Below are 24,281 nucleotides of genomic sequence, written 5' to 3'. Positions count from 1 at the left end.
TGCCAAGCGCACGCAGGAAATCGCTTGTGAGAGGTTGTGCAGGAGGATGCCGCACGTTGTCTACACTGGGCGACACTCGCTTCTTGCACTGGGTTTCATTGCACGCACAAGCAGACGCTAGAGTGGTACAGACCTGGTTCAGCAGCGGAACACAAGGAATTTTCTTTGAATAATCAAATATTTCTTTCAGCTACATGTTTTGAGCTTTCTCTGTAGCACACACTCTATAAACCAAATGTAGCAGCGGATGTAGCTGTGTCAGAAAAATACTGTATGCCCTCAAAATGTCACACTTGCTTAACACAGAACTGAGCAAGATTAAAGCCTGCTCAAGACTTGGATTATTCTACCATTTTTCCAGTAGGACTTGAGGTGACTTAGGAGTGACAGAAAAACTCTCCAGGAGAGCTGAGCTCTGCCAGAAATAACCTCACTGTTTGCTGACCAGATGATTTCACCTTCAGAGGTCCCTACTCTAGATGTTCGATGAGAAAACCTTGGGTATGAACTCCAGGATGCGTCGGTGCCGCTCAGGCAGCATCACAGGGGTCGCTTCCTCCTGCTGTTTGGTTTTGGAGCATCAGCGAATCCACAGAAGCGTTGCACAACTTTGGCTCTTACAGAAAATAAGATTTTCATGCATTTTATGAAGTGTCAATGTGTAATGTAGAACAAAAAAAAAAACCCCAAACACACACACAGAACCCCAAACCCCACAAAAACCAAAGCACAACCCCCCATGCTGGTGTCAGGGGCCGGACTCTGCTCAGACTAACCAGGGAAGACAGTGCTGGGAAGCAGCTTTTACCCAGCTTGATAATTCCCCCCAAACCACCAGCACTGCCCTCACACCTGTTTTCAACACCAGGTCACCTTCCCCTGGGCAGGAATGGCTTTGGTTTTTGTTCTCCCTTCATACCAGCTGAAGCCAGCAGGCTTTTCATTAGATCTCCTGTTGGTAGTTTGGCTTCAGCACTCCAAAAACACCAACATTTCCCTGGGGAAAAGGGAAAGAATTGAGCAAGCTGCAGGAAAACACGCAGCTGCCCAGGAACTTGCATCTTTCACCCATTTCAGCTCACACGGACACAAGATATCGGGCTACACAACCCCAAAGGGCTTCAGCCTCATCACCCCTGGACTCATCCTCGCTTTCCAAACGGTCAAGTTACATCGAAAAGTGGATACAGCCAAATCCCCACTTTTCTAGAAGGTACAAGAAGGCACGGGGAGCAAGAGCAGGTGTTCGTCAAACGCCAACTTTTAACCAAATTCAATGCAGATACTTTGAAGCGCGGGAACACTATATTTATTAGGTCAATATTTCATTTTAGCAATACAGTTACAGAATATCACAATGCTGGTTACAAACATAGGACGGTTTGATGGTTACAAATAAGGTCGGGCACTGCAGTCTGGGGGAACAGGGTACGAAACGTTCGTCTGGACACGACAAGTCGGGCCGTCTCCAAAGTCCAGTGATGGCCAAGAAACTCGTATCAATGAACGTGGCACTACAGGTAGAGATTCTGCTTTAGTGGTGGCTTTGGGTGAGTTCGATTTATACAGTTATACAGTTCAAGCAACATCTTTGTCAAAATGCTATTAAATTAAAATCCCCTGTAGTTCATTAAAGTATAAAAATAGTACTGAACCTGGTAATATTCAATAAAATGTAGAGTTCATTCACATCATTAAGTAGTAAAGAAACGGTGAAGTTGTAGTTACCATGGCAACATCGCTTCCCATAAAGGAATATACATAAAAGAAAAAAGTTACACATATGGTACCTGCGACAATTATTTAGCGATCCAACACTGAACTTGTGCACCACAAACCAAGTTTCTAAATATCTCTATATATTTATATAGTATATATCTTTTTTCATCTTAAAATTTACTTTTGAAAAACAAAAATGTGCACTTCAACAAACTCACTAAGGCCACTCATGCTATAGATACCTAGGATTGCAATGAAATATCCTTAAACGAGACCCTAGAGCACACACCTTCAGATCACCGAAGGGAAACCTGTTCCACCGCCTAAAACATTCCTGAGATTCAGGGACAGAAGCGCCACCAGGTTTCCATACGCCGGTTGGTTTATTTCCAGGTAAAAAAGGGAATTTCTTCCACGCTTCTCACAGAATCCAAGGCCAAGAAGCACAAGGTGCAACTGGCCGGTCATGTCAAACACGGAAACACCCACAACAAAGAGTCAGATTCACACTAGCGCTTGACCAGGAGTTTTCTTGTTATAAACCATAAAAAGGGAACAGGGACCTTCAGATACCACGAGGTTTCCGCACAGGCGGAGGGAAGAATCTCCATCTACCGCCGGGTGACAGCAACAGCCGCCCCGTGCCATCTGCCGCCAGCCAAACCCCATCGCGCAAACCAAAGCTTTTGCCAAGAGCTTCGATAACATTTTAGGCACGATGCGTTTTCCTTTTTGTGCTCTACCAATACGTAGGACTATAAAAAGGAAATCAAGATAAATGTGCATTTTTTTTGTACCACGAGAAGCAGCGCAATGGCACCTTTAGCGAATTTCAGACTGCAGCACGTTTAAAGAAAAACTTCATTTTAAAAATTACAAAATAACATTGTCACCCTAATAAATTAGAATTCAACAAAACCCCTTCACAAGTATTTAACAAAATCCATATGCAAAAAAAGTCTTAAACAAGAGGCATGGCTGTAGAGTGAGGAGAGCACGGGACGGACAGCGCGGAGACACCCGGGACACGCAAATGACTGACTCAAACTTTATGCTGGAAATGAAGTTTTAAGGGTTTAATTTAAACAATAATTTAAATATTTTTCCTTAAGGGTGTACCTGTCCTCGCTACTTCCATCCAGTCCCTCTGGTGTGATAAATTACTTACCTTCCAGGAAAACTCTGAAGATGCACTTCACTGGATTTCCACTCACAGCGCTCCCCATTCAATGCCAGCACCAAACAGCACCTGCTCCACTAGTGGTAGATGAACTGTGCGTCTATAAAATGCCAATAATCAATTAACTTCAGTGAGTGTTTCACAGGGGAACTCCCCAGCTCTGCCCCATGGGGAGGGGGTGCAGGGTTTGCGTTGGCAAGTTGTGCCCTGGAGGACAAAGGGGACAAGACCCTCTGCTCCCCCAGCAGGGAGTCGGGAAACACTGAAGTCACACCACGAGATCTGCTGCAGCCCCACGGTACAGGGGGACAGGGCGCTCACAGCCATCCCATCGCACTCCTGCTTACTCAAAACCATCAAACAAACCGTAACAGCAGAGACATCGGAGAACTCGGTTTAGGAGATACAGACCAAAGCCTAGCAAGGTCAGTTTTATGTTATGACAAGGAGAAGATGAGGCCTGCAGCACGGAGAGCATCGCAGCCGCCGTCCTCCAGAACCGCACACCGCGGCGTGACCGGGGCTGGGAGCTGCTACAAGGGGAAGTTCAACCCAAGAGATAAGTCAGGATTTCCCTCAGTCCCACAAAAATCACACCGGCAGCACCACAACTCCGCAACTACACCGGGCCGAGTCCCCCTTCTTGGCCCAAGTCCATTATCACACAGAATTCCAAGTGACTTTTAGGACCGTGACTCCTTCCAGACGAGCCAACGCACCAACAGAAACAGCCTGCCGGCGATGTCGCTTTAGGAAAGGAAGCACATCCACCCAGCAAGATTTGAGAACAAAGCTACCAATTAAATTAATTCAACTACCACATCTGGTTCCCCGATAGAGGCCCGACGCCTCCCTAACCTGCCCCGTGTCCGAAGTTCTCCTGGATGCTGTAACTTGAAGGCAAAGCATGAAACACCCACGCAACCCAGAGCCGAAATCCAGCAGTGACACACAGGGACTTGTCACCACTACCAAACCTGCTCCTCACCCCAAACCCCAGACCTGGGAGGTGCCTCAGTCAAAGGCTGGACATGGAAACCCTGAGCAAACAAACGGTCTCCGTGTAAGTCTAAATCCACGTACCCAGTCTGAAGCTTTTCATCGCTTCGGCAGTACAGAAATTACACAGCTTCTCGAGGACAAGTCTAAGCACACCTTCCCTGCCTAAGTTCTGACCCTAGCATTACATACTTCGTTTAATTTTAAATAGTTTTAATAGAATTTAAGAGAATTCACAAGAACTTTCTAATTCACTGATCTGCTGTATGAGCATTCAGGGATAAAAGCATTTCACCTTGTAGCCAGCCAAATTTGTAGTACCTAAAGCAGTCAAACAAAAATTGCTCTAAATTAACTAGATTGGAAATCCATGCATAATTTTAAGTTGGATTTTCACTGACCAGCCATTGAGGATACACTGCAGTCTAAGACTTAATACCACAGGGTTTTTTTAACGCAAACACGTCTTCTCACATCAGTGAAGATATTCCAAGTATGCAATCGTTAATTCTGCATTCCCTAATTACATAACTGCATTTTAAAGTTGGTATTATTCAGCCTTTCCCCCCCCAAAATACACTTCAAGGCACCAGTATATGAACTATTGGCCTGTAAAATTCAGTTCTCAAAAGAGCCATTAAGCTCAGAGTCGCGTGTGAAACTTGTTTCCTCTCCGCGCTCTTTTGAAGACCAACGAGCAGCTTTCCCTGTCCCGAGCTTCACCGATTACAAACCAGGCCCCAAACGAACCAGCGGCCCCAGCCCCTGAAAACAGGGGAGGGAGAAACCCCAACGGGGCAGAGCCCGACCCACAGCGGCACCGGCTGCGAGGGCAGAGCCCGACCCACAGCGGCACCGGCTGCGAGGTCGGAGCAGCGCGTCGTTCTCGTGTGTTGCGGTACAGACTACAACTCAACATTAAAAGAAAACCAAACACCACTACCAAAACCAACACTCAAACCAAAACCCACACAACCAAGCAGCCCCTGAACAGAAGAAAAATTAAGACAAGCTAGTGAGATAGGCATTGTTACAGGATTTTACAGATGACTTCTGGTTTTAAATTAATATAAAGGAATCGGTTTCTGGTTGTACTATTGTTTAATGTAGAAATGAAGCATCACAAAAAAAAAAAAAAAAAGTGTTGTGCTTTTTGGCATTTTCCGCTGACCCCTGCGCACTGTACAATAAGTTGTGTTCTCCAGAAACAAAACTGAGCTGGATTGTAATACAAAACTTATTAACTGGTATAAACAAGTTATGGCCTCAATTATTAGAGTGAGCCCATTCAAAAAGGAAAAAAAATGGCTGCAGCAAATAGTTAAGCATTTCTAGTTTTGCTTGTGGCATTGACATTAATATTGGTATAAGCTTACTAGGTAAACGCATGCCATCGCAACCGCTAAAGAACGTTCACTTCCTAGTTTTGTATCTATTACATGAATATAATTTTGCACTGATCATACATCTAAAGGAAATAATTCTACTGTAAAAGTGAATGCAGGGGCAGAAATATTAAATTAAAGCCACTGGTCCAAAAACTGTTTCTAGCAGGCTGGTCCACTTGTGATTTTCCTGGTCCTGTTCAGATTAGCACGTGTGGTTGGTACCAACAAAACTACGACTGCTGGTCTAGCGGATCTTCCATCCATCCCTCCCAGATGAACACTGGTCCAGTTCAGGATGTCAAACACAACATACGGCGGTTACTCACTCAACGACCTACTGCGGATCACAAAGGGTATGTTGCTCTCCAAAGTGGTTCTTTGCCACTTTTCTTCATAAGGCAGCAGCCAAGGCCGGGACATTCTCCCTTTACTGGATATTTACGATTAATTTTGCTACGATGCGTTCAGCAGAAAGACCTTTCTCACGTAACTCCTATAGTACAGCGTTTATTCTTTCTATATTTCAGAAGCAATCTCTTGATGAAACCTTCCATTCATAATAAGAATGCAACTCTTTTGAACTCAAACAGTTTTATTTCAGGTTTTCTTGCAGGCTTTCTGCAAAAGTAGCTTCTTTTGAAAGAAGAGAGAAAGAAGGGGTTCTCGGGAATACCAAATTAAAAACGTGAGCCGAACTAAACATGCCATCCACATGCTGATAGGAATTGAACACACATTCATCCACATGGGCGCTCTGCAGCAGACTGGACCAGTGTTTCAACGCAAATTCCAGCCCCCAGAGAACTACACGGTTTAGAGATTTCACAGTATGACTTTTCCCCCTGTAACCCGGGGGAAAAAACCCCAAACTGGTTGACTGACCAAGTTCTTAGCTACTCTGTCCGTCCGCGCTCTGAGACATCAGAAAAGACTGGACCACTTCTTCAGTGGACTGGGGGCTGGTGCTCACGTCCTCCAGAGCATCCGTGACCGAGAACTGCCGGTCCCGCAACCGGTTCCAATTGGCCAAAATATTGTGGTATTCGAAAACTTTCTCGTAATTGCCAATGGAATTGTACAGTTTAATGAGACCTCTGTAATCGTATTCAAGTCCACTGTATCCTTCACCAAAAAGCTTCTTCCCTAAAGAAATCCGAAAGAAAACAAAATTCACCCATATGCTGCATCTTATTTATCACGTCATTTTTATCAACAACATGAACTTTTGTTATGGCAAATCATCACGTTTTTAAGCATTAAATCAGGACACAAACAGCACACGAGCTTCCTGGAGGATGGTTTGAGTTCTGCCTCCTCCTCCCAGGGTCTCGTAACCTGTCCCCAAGGACTCTACAACCAGATCATTAATTGCACCACAGCTTTACACACAAAAATCTACCAGCTGTACAACGAAGGCGGCCACCTCATTTCCCAATTTCACTCCAAATTCTATTTAATGGGGAAGTTGTTTTTCAGTTTTCTACCTTAAAATCATAAATCCTTCTATAACACACTGCACAGAACTGTATAAACAGTCTCAAAATTGAGCTACAGTGTGGCCCAAAGATGCATTTGATTCGGAATTTTAAGTCCACTGCAAATGATAATGGGCAAGGAAAACAGTCAATGAGGCTGATGGGCACAATAGTTTCCCATTTCTTTCCAAATTCAACTACATTCTGCACTTAAATTTTGGGCACAACTGCGAAATGTACTCTAAATACTAACAGGCCAGCTATGAAAGCAGTTGTTTCCAGATGCTCTCAAGAGTGAATTCCAAAGGAACACTAAAAACACAACTCCAGAATTCAGTCCCCAGGAGAACATTCCAGAAAGTGCACAATTTTGTAAGTATTTTCAATCTAAACACCTTGCATTTCATTAAGTTCTCTACTCAAAACTGTAACAAGGTTTTTAACAATGTCTCCTGTAGTATTAAAACAACCATAAAGCCCCAGGTGAGCAGAATCACCTACCGATGGCTATGGATCTCAAATAAAGCTTTTCGGCGTTTTCATATTGGTTCATGTCGTAGTTATAGAGAGAAGCCAAGTGACCCACGGACAGGGCAACTTCATAATCTTCTTGACCTAGAAGCTGCTCCTTAATCTGAATCGCCTTGATGTGCATTTCTTCTGCCTCCTGTGAGGAGCAGATTCACACAGTCAGACACCTCTCAGCACGCCACAAAAAGAGGGGAAAAAAGGAAGGTTTAAAGAAACGTAACTATGTAGCAGCTAAATAGTCTGTAGTATTTTGTGAGAGGCAGAAAGTAAGGAAACCAAAACCAAATCTACCAACAAACTCTGAATTGTAGACACTGAAAATCATCATTTGCTGTAGCAGATGTCATGCAGATTTTTACACCAACATCATCTCACCTTAAACTTTCTCATGGACTGATACAGTCTCCCAAGGTTGCCGTAGTGTTTTGCTGTTTGTACGTTAAACTCCCCAAAGGCTTTTTTAGCCAACTGGAGCGAGGACAGGTGTAAATCGTGAGCTTCCTGAAGTAACCTCTGCTCCGTCTCCTTGTTGTGACAGTCTATTGCAATCTCCTCCAGGATAAGTGCTGAGAGAGGAGAAAGAAACCCAACATTACTGTGTTCCAAACACAAGATGTCAACTGTAAGGAGCAAAAAGCCAAGCACCCAAGACATCGAATCATTTGTGTTCATTACAAACTGTTTCAAATGGGTGCAACAATTTGAAAAACACAAAACCAAAAAAACAACTCGAGTTGTGAGGGAACAGGATAAGAAGATCTGAATGAGACATTTTAAATGGTCCCAATACCACAATGAAGGGTCCCACCTTTAACTCTCTTGGAAGATGCCAGGAGAAGATGATCTTCTGGGAGAATGTGAGTTATGATGCCAATAGCACGTTCAGCGTGGAACCTGAAAGAGTTCAAATTAAAAATTCAAGACTCATATATTTAAATTAGTGGCTGACTGATAAAATATTTGAAACCTTAATGCAACAAACAGATGCATTTAAATTCCAGTTGGAAAATCTGTGTATTTAAGAACACTTTTCTCCATTTACAGCACTAAATCTGCTGCCAGTACCTGCACAACTATACTCACAGCGCATTGTCAAATTTTCCAGAGCTGTACTGGTGAACATATGAAGAATAAGCCAAGTCTTCGTGAGCTGTAGCTACATGGATGTTTTTACCTCCAAATACTGACTGCCGGATATCAAGAGCTGTCTGAAAGAGTTACAAGAACACCATTTTATCAGTTAATACAGGAAAAAACCCAAATTGATCTCTCTCACTGCAAAAAAGGGGGTGGTGGGGTGAAATCTATTTGCTCTGCAATTCCGCAGGCCTATATCTACATACTTGAGGTAGTAAATTAAAAAAAGAAAAAAACACACCTTTTTATGTAAGAACTAGCATTGCAGTAATGAAATCAACTATTATCTCTCTCTGAATTAACTGTACGTGAGTTTTAGTGGAAACATCTGAGAGATGCTGGATGTCAAGAGCAAGAGCAGGCGGCCACCGAGCCCCGTGCGTACCTGATAGATCGCAACCGACTGGCAAATATTGTCTACGTTGAGCAAGTAAAATCCATAGTCTAGTAGCGTATCGGAATATTTGGGGTGCTTGGCTCCAAAATGCTCCCTGCAGAAACATACTTACATTACAAATTGAGGCAAGCTACGCATAATTTTAAAAGGTTTTTGTTTGGGAATGCTACTTACCGGGCAAGGTATACCGCGTGTTTTATCAGCTGTTCGGCCTTCTTAAACTCACGTTTTACAACACAAGCCTAAACGGGTTGAAGTGAAGCACATGAAAAGGGGTACACTCAGAACCTGCCTCCTCCAGATACCGGCCCAATTGCTAACTACTGCTTTTAATATCAAAATATCATGATGGTTACTAAAGGACTTTTCAGCTATTTAAGAAAAGCTTCACAGAGAACATTAATAAACTTGCATTTTACTCTGCCATAGTACGGTACCTAGTCTAGATCAACCGGGAACAGCCCCTTCTGACGGGATGCTCTAGGGTTAACCATCCTGATGGTCACTTGAGCAGCTGTAACTCAGTTTCAGGAAAAAAGGCAAAAAAACCCTCCCAGGTCTGAGACTGAGGTGGAGCAACTAAACCAAAACTACAGAGTTACAAGGCTCAAAAAAGAGCCTGGTCACCCACGTCTCCTGGAGGTGCCACCTATCCACCCCCACTCCTGGTAGTAATTTAGTTACAATGGAAACGCTGGAGATTTTAAATTCACCTTGGAAGCTTGTCGGAGAACGTCCACTACTACTTTGACAGGCAGGCCCACTGTGATCTCCTTCATAGCTTCTATGCACCACTTGTAAGCCTGTTGAACAAAGAGTTACCAACAGAATGAAGGTGGAACTTTATTGTATTGCAACATTAAAAAAAAATTACTTGGTTCTGAAAAGTAAACTGGTCATTTACATTAGAAAACTTAAAATTCTGTTTAATTGCTTCTGTGTAATGTAACTTGTTCAGCTAAGTCTTAAAAGAGAGACTTAAAAAGCCCTCTTAAGGTTAATAGTGGATGCGTATTGTACGCTAGCCTAAGGTATGTATTATTACAACGGCTTTTACAACTGAAAAAGGGTATTTGATAATCTTTAAGTAATTCTCACAACTCCTATTGTGTAGGACAGCTTCCTGGTCAGACAGACTGCACTTTATACAGCAGCTACACTTAGGTCACAAGTTTTTATATAATAGGTGCAAAGAATTGTTACCCGTGGTCTGCTATTCATTTTTACCTATTAAAAATAAGCTTTTAATAATATCTCATTTACAGATTGGTAGTGTGTGTTGGTTATCTATCACACATCATTTCTTAATGTTGGCCAAAGTACCACTAAGCGTTCGCAGACTAACTCATAGAAAGAAAAGCAGATAAATGTCACACAGGTACCAGGACCGGTAACTAGAAAGATAATGTGAATAATGAGCCAGTCAGGGAATGTCCTGAGAGATTCCACAAGCAGTTTTCTGAGGGAAAACCAACCCCAGATCCCACTCACCTCATCGTAGTGGCTCTTGGCAAAGAGCAGCGCGCAGAGCTCCCCGTAGAGCGCGGCTTTGTTCGCTTGCTGGCCGTGCTTTGCCAGTTTGTCCATGTAAGACTGAGCAAGTTTGAATGTTTCTTCTCCCAAGTGATATTTACAGTTACCATTTCGAACATGCAGCAGCCTTAGGAAGATATAAAAAGATCTTCTGGTCTCTGAATGGTCTCTGAATAAACCATTTCGATATAGAGCAGAACCATGGATCTGCGATTTGATGTTATCCTCACAACATAACTGGGCTGTCATCCCAACAAAACTGCACTGTCTGAACTCAGCAACACAGAAGAACTACTCACAGAATATTGTTTCAGTGCACCGCATTTTGTCTCTCGCACGACAAGAATTTGTACTGTTGGAGATGTCAAATGATTTTACATACTGATGCATTTTTACATATCCAGTGTTTCAATCACTTTGGTGTGGTGGCTTTGTTTTATTTCTCATAAAATCTGTTCTTCTCAATGCTCAACTTCGCATCACCAGAAAATGCTATTTTGTTGGCCCAGTTCACAACAACTCTAAACCCCTCTCCTGACCTCAGCCCTTCCGTCTGAAGGATTCACAGAACCTTCATGAAGCGACAGACAAACACCTCGCGCTACTGGAACGTACTTGTTTCTCTAGAGAACTAACAACTTCAGCTTCTGGCATCTATTTCAAACAAAAGAATGTTTTTTTTCTGAGTGTAGGCTTATTTACTTTAAAGAGATGCATTAGAAATGTGTGTGTTGTCATATTGCAAGCCTAAAGGGCAGAACTGTATTCCTACCCATCACGGACTAAGGAGAGACAGCTGGTCCTGCGCTATTCCAAACGCCTGCCATTTAGCACACATGAAATTGGGGTAAATTAACCTCGTTGTCCCTCCTGGAAATCTGTTATTAGACACTGAGTAACAGGGACTGACAAACATCAGGCAGGTTTTTGCAAATCAGGAGGATGACACAAAACAGGAAGAGAAAAAGTGAAAGAGAACGTAAGGCTGGATTGCACAGAGGCTGCAACTCTGAAAATGTGAGCTAACGTACAGGTACAGCAGTTTATACCTTTCATGACACATTAAGATAGATCTTCCAATAAACTGTCAAGAGGAGAGGAAGGAACAGTGAGGTTTTTGATCAAATATTTCTCTAAACCTGAGTAGAGATTTATAAGTTTTGTAGCCGCTCCCCCACAATAGTAAAGTCACTCAAGTTTGTTCTGTACATCCAGCCTCCTCCTCCACTTTCCTATTGAAATGTATCATGAAATTCAAACACTAACAAGGAAGAAAATAAAATTCCCATTTTCCCACGAAGGGAGTGGCAGGCAAGCACCCAGCAGACGTGTATCAGCCAGGCAGAGAGAAGATCAAAAGACCTTAAAAAAAAACCCCTGAAATAAGCTATGCAAACACCAGCTTTCCAATGAGAAACACAGCAACACAGCTCGGGAACAGAAAGAAAAAAGCAACAGCCACATTTTTCCTTAAATAAGGTCTGAGAACTACACACAATGCAGAAGCATGTTGAGTTCTTGGTCACAGGCAGCAGAAAACTATCCAACGTCCACACAAGAGACAGGAATTATTAAAGAACTATAGAAAAAAACTAAGCAATTACAGTTTCCTTAAAGGGGGTTGTGGAGTCTCCTACTCTGCAGACATTCCAACCCGCCTGGACACCTTCCTGTGTAACCTCATCTGGGTGTTCCTAATCCATGGGGGGATTGCACTGGATGAGCTTTTGAGGTCCCTTCCAATCCCTGACATTCTGTGATTTTGCCGACACCATTCAAGTGGAAGCTGCTACACAACAATAAAAATACAAACCCCAAATCCCATGTAACGGTCTAAGCCAGAACGGACAGAGCTGCAATTGAGATAAGCGCCCGGCAGAGATAATATCCAGTATCTGGATGCTTCAGTGATAGTGTCTAAAAGCAAATAAATCAACCAAAACCCCAAGCTAAACCTAACCCAATCCTCTAGGATAAGCAGGGTTGATGTGATCCAGTTTTGAGTAACAAAAAATCCTTTATTAAGCCAAAGGAATTTTAGAAAATAAAGCCAAGAGGAAGAATAAATGCCTTAGGACGTTTATGCTAATAGCTCTGGATTGTCTTTGATGTCTGCAATAGCAGCTTTTGGGGAATAACTTGTCCCTCACCCAAAAAAACCCATAATTCTCCAGGAGCATGCAAACACAACGTTACACAGCAGCTTAGGAGGTCAAACAACATCGGAAAAAAACCCCAAGAATCAGCAAAATGAGAAATAATGAAGTGGGAGACCCATGTATTTGTGCCTTATTGCTTAACATAGAATAATGAGAGAAAGCAAATCAAAATGAGTGAAACACATGCAGGAAAGTAGCATCCAAGCTTGTATAAATCTCAAATCTTCTCATTTTTTTCAATTCTCTCCATATAATTTACTTTTGCTAGTACAAACACCCAATTACGTCTACACAACACAAAACTTTCCATGCTTTTAAACTGCATTATATTAGTAATGCAATGTATTAAACTCCCAGACTTTCTAGCTTGTAGAATAAGAGCAGCCAGGTTTTTTTTTTTGGTATTTTCAAAAGCTGGACTTAAATTTTGTTGTCTTAAAACTACACCTAACTCCAGTGCAAGCACAGCGGTAAGAACAAGATATACCCCAGCAGGGATTGGATGGTAACAACAAAAAGTTTATCCTATGGCCTCATGACTTTGAAGCTGAGCACCATCACAGTGCGGGATGGACACTGCTGCCCAGAGACAGGTACCTTTTTTCCCTTTATCTTTTTCCCTCCTCTATTTGGAGAAGGCAAGGGCAATTTTTAAGGCTCCTTCTCCAGCTTGCCGAACAGCCTGATACAACTAGGGAATTTTTTGTAGATGAATTAGAAGGCAAAGGCCCAAGTCCTCCCAGTGGCGCTGTACCCATCACTCCCAGCTCCGGAAGGTGGGGACACGTACCCAATGCTCTCCTGGCATCACCCTGTTTCTGGAGTGCGAGCCAGCAGGAGCTGGCAGGAGCTGGCAGGGCACAACAAGGCAGAGCAGCCACCGCTGCCACGGCCCTCTGGTTGGCACAGAAAGTAAGCAGCTCCTGGCAAAGCTTATTTACTCTTTGTATTTGCCCAACCATAAACAAGACACAGGGGGTTTTGGGAGCAGTTTTTCAAAACGAGAACACTAAAGGAAGCATCTGAAGCTTGATGGCTCCAAGGCAGTTGGTAGCATATTACATTAATATGCATTTCACAGCAAGAAATAGAGGAATTAAAGGTGAGCTCACCTTACACAACATTCGACAGCACGAAACCAGTGAAGGATTTCATCGTGAAGGGTGCACAACTGAAGGCAGGAAAGAAATACCTTCTCAGCATCGCTGTACCAGCCTGCATCTGATAGGAAACCCCCTGGAATAAAAACAACAACAAACATTTGGAACAGCCAAACACCTTCTTAAGACACAAAGGGTTTGCTCGAGTCTTGTAAGAAGACAACTTTTTGCCTAGAACTGCACGCTACACAGGGGAATCCTGGCAAGTTTCAACCATCCAGTTCTGAACTGAAAAGGAAAAAATAGAATAGAAGATTTCTCCTTCAGTTGAGGGTGACTTCGTGGTATTACACAGTTTTCCTACAGTTATCTGTCACGAAATACTTGCCAATACGAAAGTTACGCAAAGTCTTAATGTTAAGCATCACATCTACTGACAAATTTTGTATCTAAAACATTTGTAATAGCAAAGACACGCCTATATCTTCTTACATACTAAAATCCAAGATATTTTTCTTAAAACACCAAATAGTTTTCTAAAAATTACAGTCCAAAAACCACACACGTCACAGGTTCTTTAAAAAGAAATCACAGACATTAACATAAAAAGAAATTGCACTAGCTTAACTGAAACCAGCAGGAAAGAAAGTATCATATGTTAAACAGCCTATGGTCACCAGTTACCTAAGACAAAACCAATCTGGATTGCTTTTTCTTTCACAGCAGAATCGGACTCTGCTATGTAGGAGCACCGTCTGCTGAAAGAATAGGCCAGTACGGAAGCAACTTTTACTCCATGGTCCATCAAAGCCTGAAAACAGTGATGAAGCAGATGTCTGAAACAAAAGAGAACAGAATTAGATTACACACAAAGTTTTTAAAACACTGCAGTCAGTTGGCTCAAATGCCATGAATTCAAATGAGTGGTGATTCAGAGAAAGAACTCCAACCCTCTCTCAAAGCAAATCCAGATGAATACAAGCATAACTGTCAATCTCGAGGCTAATGGAATACAGTTGTTGGATTATCCAACAAATGAAGTGAGTGTACACAAAGTTCTCTGCAAGGACTCCCTCCAGCGTACGCAAAACACAACCTACCCACACAGTATTAAAACGGGAAAACAATCTTTTAGCTAAAGCTAAGTGGGCTAGTAAGACCAAGGAAATTAGAGACATCTTCCAAATTCAAAACCCACATCAAGAGGTTAAGAGCTGAAATGAGAACTCTCAGTATATTCAGATACTTACCTTTTATCTAAAGCTCGTAGCACCTTTGCAAAAACTTCTAGTTCACAAAATTCACTACCCAGCTGACATAAGCGGCCCTGTTGGTAAAGCTGAAAGAAGAACACAAATATATTTAAAAATTTAAGACTAGGAGTTCTTCTGGGAACTTTACCTTAATATTTAAGATGACTTATGATGAAATCTAGACTTCAAAGTACTGCAATACAGCAAACTAAAGAGCAATAGTTCCACTGTCTCCACACAGAAACACAGCAGTACCAATAAACCCCAAACCCACATGTTCTGCAATGGGTGACTCACCGATCCCCAGAGCCCTGGCCCATTAATACCTGTGTGTACACAAGCGATTCCTGCACAAGCGAATAGGAAAACTTGGGCGAATCCGTTCACGCATTTATTCAAAGCACCGGCCCGTTTTATGCCCCAAATTGATTTGTGCCTGCAACTAAGTAAATACATCAGTTGACTCGTTGATAGAAAACAAACCATGGTTAAGTTGCAGAACTATCTGCCACATTATACTATAAATACTAAGAACATGATCTACCTTGACTTGAATAAGGCATTTGACACAGTCTCCCACAGCATCCTCACAGCTAAACTGAGGGAGTGTGGTCTGGATGAGCGGGGAGTGAGGTGACTGTGAACTGGCTGAAGGGAAGAAGCCAGAGAGTCGTGGTCAATGGGGCACAGTCCAGTTGAGGCCTGGATCCAGTGCAGTGCCTCAGGGGGCAGTGCTGGGGCCTGTGTTATTCAGTATATTCATCAATGATTTGGGCAAGGGAATAGAGTGCACTGTCAGCAAGTTTGCTGATGACACCAAGCTGGGAGGAGTGGCTGACACTGGAAGCTGTGCTGCCATCAGAGACCTGGACAGGCTGGAGAGTTGGGGGGGGAAGCAGGATGACCATGAGCCAGCACTGGGCCCTTGTGGCCAGGAAGGCCAATGGTACCTGGGGTGGATTAAAAAGGGGGTGGTCAGTAGGTCAGAGAGGTTCTCCTGCCCCTCTGCTCTGCCCTGATGAGACCACATCTGGAATATTGTGTCCAGTTGTGGCCCCTCAGTTCCAGCAGGACAGAGAACTGCTGGAGAGAGTCCAGCGCAGCCAACAAGATGCTGAAGGGAGTGGAGCATCTCTCGTGTGAGAAAAGGCTGAGGGAGCCTTTAGGTGTTATTTTAGGTGTTCCAGAAAAAACAAACAAAACCAAACCAATCCATAAATTGTGATATTTCTCTCAGTTTTAATAACTTCTTAAAAACCTTGTATTGATAAGCAGCTTGTGTCCGGTTCACCTTTCTCTCCACAAACCCTGGAAGCAGCTGAATTAGCGTTCCAAACAAAGCATGTGAGAACATCTTCCTCCAGCCAGGAACTTAGTTTTAGTCAGCTTTTCTTATAAAAGCACATGACACTGATTCTACTGCACAGCAAGTTTGTTATTTTAACAACAGAACCTACAAAAAAAACTTCAAAAATACTTTGACCTAAAAATGTCAATTGCCAGAAATGAATGTTTTCCTTTTAGTCACCTATTTTGTTGGGGAGGAAAAAAAAAAAAAAAAAAGGAAAAATCTTAAAAAGCAGTGCAAGTTTGCATGCAAAGTTACTCCTTGATAAAACAGTCCGTGTCCCTAGACTTCAAAGGGATCAGAATCTCTTCTGAAGCTATATTCGCTCTGGCAGGGAAAGAACAGCCAGTGTGATGGATTTACAAACTGCAGTCACGGTTAAGCATTCTCATTTTCTTCAACGCAGCTGTCTAACGGAAACTCTGCTAAAACCTAACACAGATTTTCCACAAAGAAAAAACAGAGGATTCAACCTCACCTAGTAGTCTGTGCCCAAAACTGAAGGTGGACATCTTATCAATAATTGTTAAGATAAGACCTTCAATTCTGAGACATCAGTTATTTGAGGCACATGCAAAGTTTGGCTCTGAGGTCCAGGCCTGGACTTGAACATCTCTCGGCTCAAGTCAAAGGTGAACACCCACACCATCCTGGCACACAGGAAAAACCCAACCAGTTTTTGGTGGTTCAACCAGAAATACAGTATCCCTGGCACGTTTACCACACTATTCACCCCTTCCCTTGACATACTGGCAAACATTTTTAAAGAACTAACTCAGCTGGAAGTCCCTTGGAACTGTTGTAGCTGTTACAGCAATATTTTCAAACAAAATCTGACATTGACATATATTTCCTCACTATTTCCAACTGTGAAGCAATTCCAGGAGATTCAGTAATGCTCATTTGTCCATTGAGAAGCAGTTGCAAGCACTGAAGAAACGGTTCTGTTGTTAAAGCTCCAGAGACACAAAATTCCTGATCACAAGCCTTGCTACGAAACACAAAAACATCCAAAACATAGTGATTCAAGGAAAACACGCCCTAGCAAGAATGGCAGAGGTCTGGACTCCTCAAGAACTATTCTTAAGAAACAAATGTCTTTCAGACATGAACTTATCCTAACTGGAGATTGACAGAGATTGACTTTTCTTTAACTAGAGAAAAATTAATAAAAGCCTACAAGATGACTTCCAATTTCACCAGCTCACATTGACACATTAATTCTGGCTCTGAAGACAGGAAACAAGGTATAAGTTTTTTATATATGTATACGTATGTGTGTGTGTGTGTAATATTACACACACTCTTTGGTATGACTGTGAGAAAAACCACCTTGATCCTCCTCCAGGATCTAAGGCTTAATATTTAACTCACAACACATGCACCTAAACATTCAAAAGCTACATTATGGTGGTGTCCCCAATTAAACATATAACATTAACTTGTAAGTTATCTATTATACCATAAGGTACATGTAACTCTCAAAGTCCCGGTCAGATTTCCCTCTCAGAACAGACTAAGCTGAGCTCTAACTGTTTCCTAGCAAAGCCCTCAAAATAAAGACAAAGATCTGTTGAACTACTGGCAAAAGCAAAGCCCCAGCACAAGGGAAAAATGTATATCGTATTTGTATCACCAGCATTCTGAGCCATTCCAGGATGTACAAGCAAAAGAAAAAAGACTTTTTCTAAAGCTAAAGAAAAAATAATAATTATGTAAAAAAAGATATTACATATTAAAGCAGCTGGAGATTAATTCTAACCAGTTGTAAAAGGACCCTCTAGAAGAGGAAGTGTAGCATATGTAATTTGAAAAATATGCTCCTATTGCTCCAGTTTGGAAGAGGATTGAAAAATAAATATGGGTATTTCATTAAACATTAAAGAGACAAGGAATGCCAAGGAGCTCCCCAGCATGTTTAATAATGTCTAATAATGTAATGTGGAATATCATGCCAAATTTGCAAAGGACTGTACACTTAATCAAAGATCAGTATTTCGGAAAAAAGGTTGGCTGTAACCCAATCTTCCTTCCCTATTTAACAAAGAAAGAAAACATTTCTTGAGAGTCCACAGTGCACAGAATCAATCTGTTGACCAATGACTCATTATAGACAGAGCTGGGGAGGGGAGCAGAACAGCCTTAGAAAATCATCAGCTGGAAATTCAGGTACATTTGATTCTTTTAAAATCAATTTCAGAACCACCTACAAAACCTCTGGACAAGCGCTAGTTCTACTGGATACTGTTTAGGGCATTTAAAACCCCAAACTTTACAGTTCTTTGAAAACACACTGCCTGATCTTTACGAACCTCAATCACATAAATAATCAAGGAAAAACAAAACAAACAACTCCCCACAAAAAACCAAATACAAACCCAAAGCCAACCGTACTGAATGAGCCTAACTTCAGTGACAACTTTCCGAGCTACTGCTCTCACCCACTTCACACCCACTCTGCTCTCTGAGCCGTATCAGCAAACTTGTGTCACACCTACGGCTCCAGGACAAGGGACTCGCAGTCTGAGCCTCCGTCACACACGTGTCGTTCTCCAAAGCGGTAAGTGGGGAAACTCAGTTTGCTTTGAAGTTAAATCAGTACAAAGGAAATGAAGTGGAAATAGGAATTATTGTTTCAGCGATAACAAGAAACAAAAAGAACAAAACACAAAATATGCCAGCACAAAACAACACAAACTGAGTAATACGAGTTAGAAGAATGGTAAGCGAAGGCAAGAAGTTTCGAACCAGTAAAGACAACAAGGAAAGAAGGTTCAGTTCTAGTCTAAGTTTAGACTATAAAAACATGGCACCTATTAAAGAGTAATAATAATTGAAAAAACTGTTGAAGCGGTGATTCTCACTGTGAGGCTTTAATGTAAAAAGGTGATATGAGGATATCACAGAATCACAGAATGTCAGGGATTGGAAGGGACCTCGAAAGCTCATCTAGTCCAACCCCCCTGCCGGAGCAGGAACACCCAGCTGAGGTTACACAGGAAGGTGTCCAGGCGGGTTGGAATGTCTGCAGAGTAGGAGACTCCATAACCCCCCTGGGCAGCCTGGGCCAGCCTCTGCCACCCTCACTGAGAAGAAGTTTCTTCTCAAATTGAAGTGAAACCTCTTGTGTTCCAGTTTGAACCCATTACCCCTTGTCCTGTCATTGGTTGTCACCGAGAAGAGCCTGGCTCCATCCTCCTGACACTCACCCTTTAGATATCTGTAAGCATGAATGAGGTCCCCCCTCAGTCTCCTCTTCTCCAGAGCCCCAGCTCCCTCAGCCTTTCCTCACCCGGGAGATGCTCCACTCCCTTCAGCATCTTTGTTGCCCTGCGCTGGACTCTCTCCAGCAGTTCCCTGTCCTGCTGGAACTGAGGGGCCACAACTGGACACAATATTCCAGGTGTGGTCTCCCCAGGGCAGAGCAGAGCGGAAGGAGAACCTCTCTGACCTACTGACCACCCCCTTCTAACCCACCCCAGGTACCATTGGCTTCCTGGCCACAAGGGCCCAGTGCTGGCTCATGGTCATCCTGCTGTCCACCAGGACCCCCAGGTCCCTTTCCCCTACGCTGCTCTCTAATAGGTCATTCCCCAACTTATACTGAAACCTGGGGTTATTCCTACCCAGATGCAAGACTCTACACTTGCCCTTCTGATATTTCATTAAATTTTTCCCTGCCCACCTCTCCAGTCTGTCCAGGTCTCGTTGGATAGCGAGATTAAATATGATTTAATTCAAGCAGGACTCAGAAAAGTGTGACTGCACACACCGCTCTGGACGTTGAGCCCGATGATGGCAACGGTTGTACGTGTGTCTGTGCACACATGAAGAAATCAGGATAATTTCCCACATATACATTTAATTTGTGACCCCCCAAAATACAGCAACATGAATGTAATTAAATCTTTGGGATGTCCCTCCAAATAACAGAACACGACCCCTTTGCTCTGGGACTTGTGCCTCCCTCCGACAGTGGTTATGACCTTGTTTCTACTCCTCTAGTCAGGACACCTCCAAACTACAGCAGCACAGCTGCACTTCATGGGTAGTTTATCCTCTTCACCCTCATCAAACACCCAGGAGACTGAAACCTCGGGACAAGTGCTAGTTTTATTCTAATCTTCTAGAAATTATGCTTATAATGATTCTTCATCAGTAAACCCAATCTCTACTGCAATGCAGAGAATGAACATTCTATTGCTTGGTGTGAAGAGTCAGCAAATTCCTGTTTGTTCATTTGGTTTGGTTCAAAGAACACCTCGATGCGATACAAGAGCTTTTCTTAGCCATGCTTGTTCTTTTTTTTTTGACGAGAATACAGTGAGAAGACACAATAGTGCAGCTATGCTCATTATTATAGAAGTTGGAGCTATCAAGATCTAAACTCAAAATCTGCTATTTTTATTCTCAAGGTGGAGCACTTCAGAAGTTTCATCCACCACTTCAAAGAGGAAGCACGATAACAACCTCCTGGATTTTGCCTAAAAATTTTAATGAGAAACAAGTGAGCATAGTGCAATTACTAAAGGTTACAGGTCTGCACTAAACAGAGAACCTAACTAGTCCTACTAGGAAACAACACAACTGGGATATACATAAACCCGGCAACGCAAAAAGGAGACAAAATATGATATGTTTGCACATTTATATTTTTTCCCCAGATGCAGGTGTTCCTTTTGACAGTACTAGTTATTAAGCTCTTCAAAATACAGCTGTGATAAGACATTTAAATATATTTTTACGCCAAACGTAACTTGTAAATTTCCAGGATACCCTTACAAGCATTCTGCTCTGCCTCTATCATTTTTATTATATAATGGTTGCAAGGAAAAGTCAAACACCGCTTGAAAAAAATTCAGTAAGACCCTGCGGGACCATTACAGGTTTGTTGTCTTACTATGATCACAATTATTTGATATTGCCTTTTTTTAAGCTTTAGTCAAATATTTAAGAATGCTACAGAAGGATAAATATGCTCAGTATTAGGAACCTGCCTGCTCCTGTCACCTTGCAGCAGAACCTATTTCTTACCAAGTCCACAACAAGGAACATCCTGCAGCTATCCCAGGTTTGATTCCTCATTGTGAACTACAAACTCACAGGTTTATAGGGCATGGCCTAGAAGTTAACAGTCCTGGAATACACAGAATTAAAAGTAATTGGATTTGTTAAGGAATGGGCAATAAAGGCAATATATTATAACGACAGAACCGAACATTAGATTAGATGGTACCCTGGGGGGGAAAAACAAACACCAAAACCTGCAAACACCAAAATCAGAGGTACTTTTTCCTGTATCACAAACCATTACAAGTTAGCTGTGAAAGACTAGAAACATTGTTATTCCTTTTAATAATGACAGAAAGAAAATTATTCTCCTTTTCAAGGTCTAAATGCAAGTATATTCATACAAATCCTCAATTACACACACTTCCTCAGCTGTACTTAAAGAATAAGACTTTTCCATCTGATACTAGTAACTGACGCCCCCTCAACACAGCAGCAAGAACCACAACCACATAGTCAGAACAAAGAATTAAAAGTCTCTAGTTTGTCTTGCTTTAAACACTGTTATTGACTTTAGAAATTCTACTTCTGCTTTAAAGAATTTGATGGTGAGATTGTATTGAACCTAGCTCACCAACCTGAAATGGTATTTAACAGCCATATGGTTTTGAAAATAACTGTGTCCAGAACCAATGCAAGCACCACACACAAGAGGACTGTCCAAAGTTGTGATGCTGTCCTTGTTCTAACCCAATTCAGCGATGTCACTTGTATTGCTGTAGCCATCTGAACACCAAAATCAAGAACCAGTCGCTATGTGTTGTATAGGTATGTAGAAAAATGCAAACATTGTCGTCTGTGCTGGACTTCAAGGCACCCACTGCAGGCAGGCATCACTGTAAACAGAACACCCCTCAGTAAGGGTTGAGGATTTCCTTTCAGTACCCATTCAAGGTTTAGCTACATTTATGGATAAACTAATTTGAATGTGACTATTAAAAAGAACAAATTCTACTACACAGAAAAGATTTTTATATATATATAAGTAGTGAAGACATGGAGGACCAGCCTACCATTGGCAGCAAGGGGAAAACACTCACTGCACTGCATGGCCTGGTTTTATTCATTCTGTATGTGGACACCTCACAGATGTGTATTTGTAGGAGGAATATAGGTGCACCTTACACATTTCAGACTATCAAAGATCGGTCTGTTGTAAAACACAGAAATAATAGGAAAAGCAATGCAAATTACTGTCATTAATAAAAATTATACTGGCTAGTGACTGGTACAACAGAAACTTTGAGGTCTAGTACTCAGCATGTTTATTATCAACTGCCCAACAAGACAGCATACTAATGTACACACACACAAACAGATAGAAATTCTCTTTAGAAGATATATTGCGGGTTCTTTTTTCATTATGAAACAACTCCATATGAATTTGATTCAATGCAACCACTCAAGAGTGCTAGTAAAAGGATAAGTCAATGATCTACTAAGCTTACCTACAGATGAGTTTATAAACAATCTAAGAATAATATATACTTAGATATTCCTATCATTAAAAGGAGTTTCTGCTTTTATGCTTTTGAAAGCCACCGAGTTTCATCCTTTCACCTGAATGAACATCAGGACAGGCCAAGAAAGTTTGTTTGTCAACGGTCATACCTACTAACAGTTAAAAATAAACCTCAAAATAGTCTTCCACATTGTTAGTTCCACATCTTTAGTCTTTTTCTGACAACTGCCATATGTTAACCACATCGTTATCTGTGAGCATGCCCATATGTGCTAGAAATGGGGTTCCACACTTCTCAGCCCATAAGGCAGACAAGTAACATCCAGTACATAAAAAACTGAACGCCTGTTTCAATGCTGTAGGCGCAATTTCTCTGTCTCTAGGGAAGATCAGCCTTCCTAATAAATACTAGTATGCTCTACACACGTAGAGGCCACTAGCCTTGGTTCATAAAAATTCATTTAAAGAATTAATTTGTCTAGCACATCCTAGGATTTTAGAAATTTGCAACAGAGGAAAGAACAGGTTATCCCCATCTTTTTGTTGTTTGGTTGGGGTTTTTTAACATATTGTTTCTCTCCTAAGGAATGCACATTTCCAGCCGCTCCTGTACATGGATGAAATGCCTATTTGATGGACAATAGGAATTAATGGACCATCTCAGTGTACCTTTTACTCCGACTCTGGGTATTTTAGAGGCAGCTCAATGAGAAATTCCCTTTTCTAGAAAGAATGATTTAACAGTAATAAACTATCTCATTAAATGAGTCTCAATTCTTTTTTCATCTGGTTCCTACCAGATCATTAAAGAAGGTAAAAGAGCATAGCAAGCTCGCCCCCTTCCACCACTGACATCACCTTCTTCAATACATTAAAAAAAGAACAGAGAAAAGGAAGAAAATACATCTCGCAGCACAGACTGCTGGGTCTCACCCTGCCCTGCCGCCCCTCCGGCTCCAACGGCGGGGAGGCCCCTTTTCCCCCCCGGGCCCGAGCCCCAAGGTCGGGCCCCTTCTCCGCGTCCTCCCACCGGGGCTCCCCCGCCTCCTCGGGCCGAACGCCCGCGGGTGAAGGGGAGGGAGCTGAGGGGGAAGGAGCCGCGGGCCCCCGGCCCGGGCCGCCCCCCGGAGCCTCCTCTCGTCCAGCCGCAGGCGGCCCCACACAGGCCCTCACTCCCCCAGCCCACCCTCCGGGCCCAGGCGGCGGGGCGAGGCCCTGCGCCCCCTCCCTCCCCGGGCAGGCCGGGAGCGGAGCTGCCCTCCCGCCGCCTCCTCCGGCCCGCTTCTCCTTCCACCTCCCTCAGGCCCAGCCGGGCCCGGCCTCGCTCAGCCTCCCCCACCGCCTCCCCGTACCTTGTAGTACACGTCGAACTGGATGTTCTCAGGCAGCGAGCGAATGTCCCGGCGCCGGGCCCGCCCGTAACTGTCCACCACGGCCGAGATCGCCGTGTTATAGAGCGTCTCGGGCACCCACTCCAGCTCCACGGCCGCCATCTTGGGTGTGCGGAGCCGCCTTCCCCCCCCGCGTGCT

At 42.8% G+C, this 24,281-nt stretch overlaps 1 protein-coding gene across 1 annotated transcript; it reads right to left on the bottom strand.

The window, feature by feature from the left end:
- Positions 1 to 1,284: 1,284 nt before the first annotated feature.
- APPBP2 (amyloid beta precursor protein binding protein 2) lies at positions 1,285 to 24,281 on the bottom strand. The gene is made up of 13 exons (XM_082068741.1): positions 24,104 to 24,281; positions 14,869 to 14,957; positions 14,303 to 14,454; positions 13,631 to 13,754; positions 10,318 to 10,486; positions 9,540 to 9,629; positions 9,001 to 9,068; positions 8,815 to 8,920; positions 8,376 to 8,500; positions 8,101 to 8,186; positions 7,668 to 7,858; positions 7,263 to 7,428; positions 1,285 to 6,429 (listed from the first exon to the last, which is right to left on the bottom strand). The coding sequence occupies exons 1-13, from the start codon at positions 24,242 to 24,244 to the stop codon at positions 6,176 to 6,178; spliced, it is 1,761 nt and encodes a 586-aa protein (XP_081924867.1). The 5' UTR covers positions 24,245 to 24,281; the 3' UTR covers positions 1,285 to 6,175.

Source organism: Streptopelia decaocto (assembly GCF_964273445.1).
Source record: "Streptopelia decaocto genome assembly, chromosome: 18".
In the NCBI taxonomy this organism is placed as follows: Eukaryota; Metazoa; Chordata; class Aves; order Columbiformes; family Columbidae; genus Streptopelia; species Streptopelia decaocto.
This window is presented reverse-complemented; position numbering and strand designations above follow the sequence as displayed.

Coding starts and splice junctions, on each gene's coding strand:
- APPBP2 (XM_082068741.1), bottom strand. CDS start 24,244: ATGGCGGCCGTGGAGCTGGAGTGGGTGCCCGAGACGCTCTATAACACG. Junction 9,630..10,317: donor CCAAGAGCCACTACGATGAG/GTGAGTGGGATC, acceptor TTTGTTCAACAG/GCTTACAAGTGGTGCATAGA. Junction 7,429..7,667: donor AGTCCATGAGAAAGTTTAAG/GTGAGATGATGT, acceptor TGCTCCTCACAG/GAGGCAGAAGAAATGCACAT.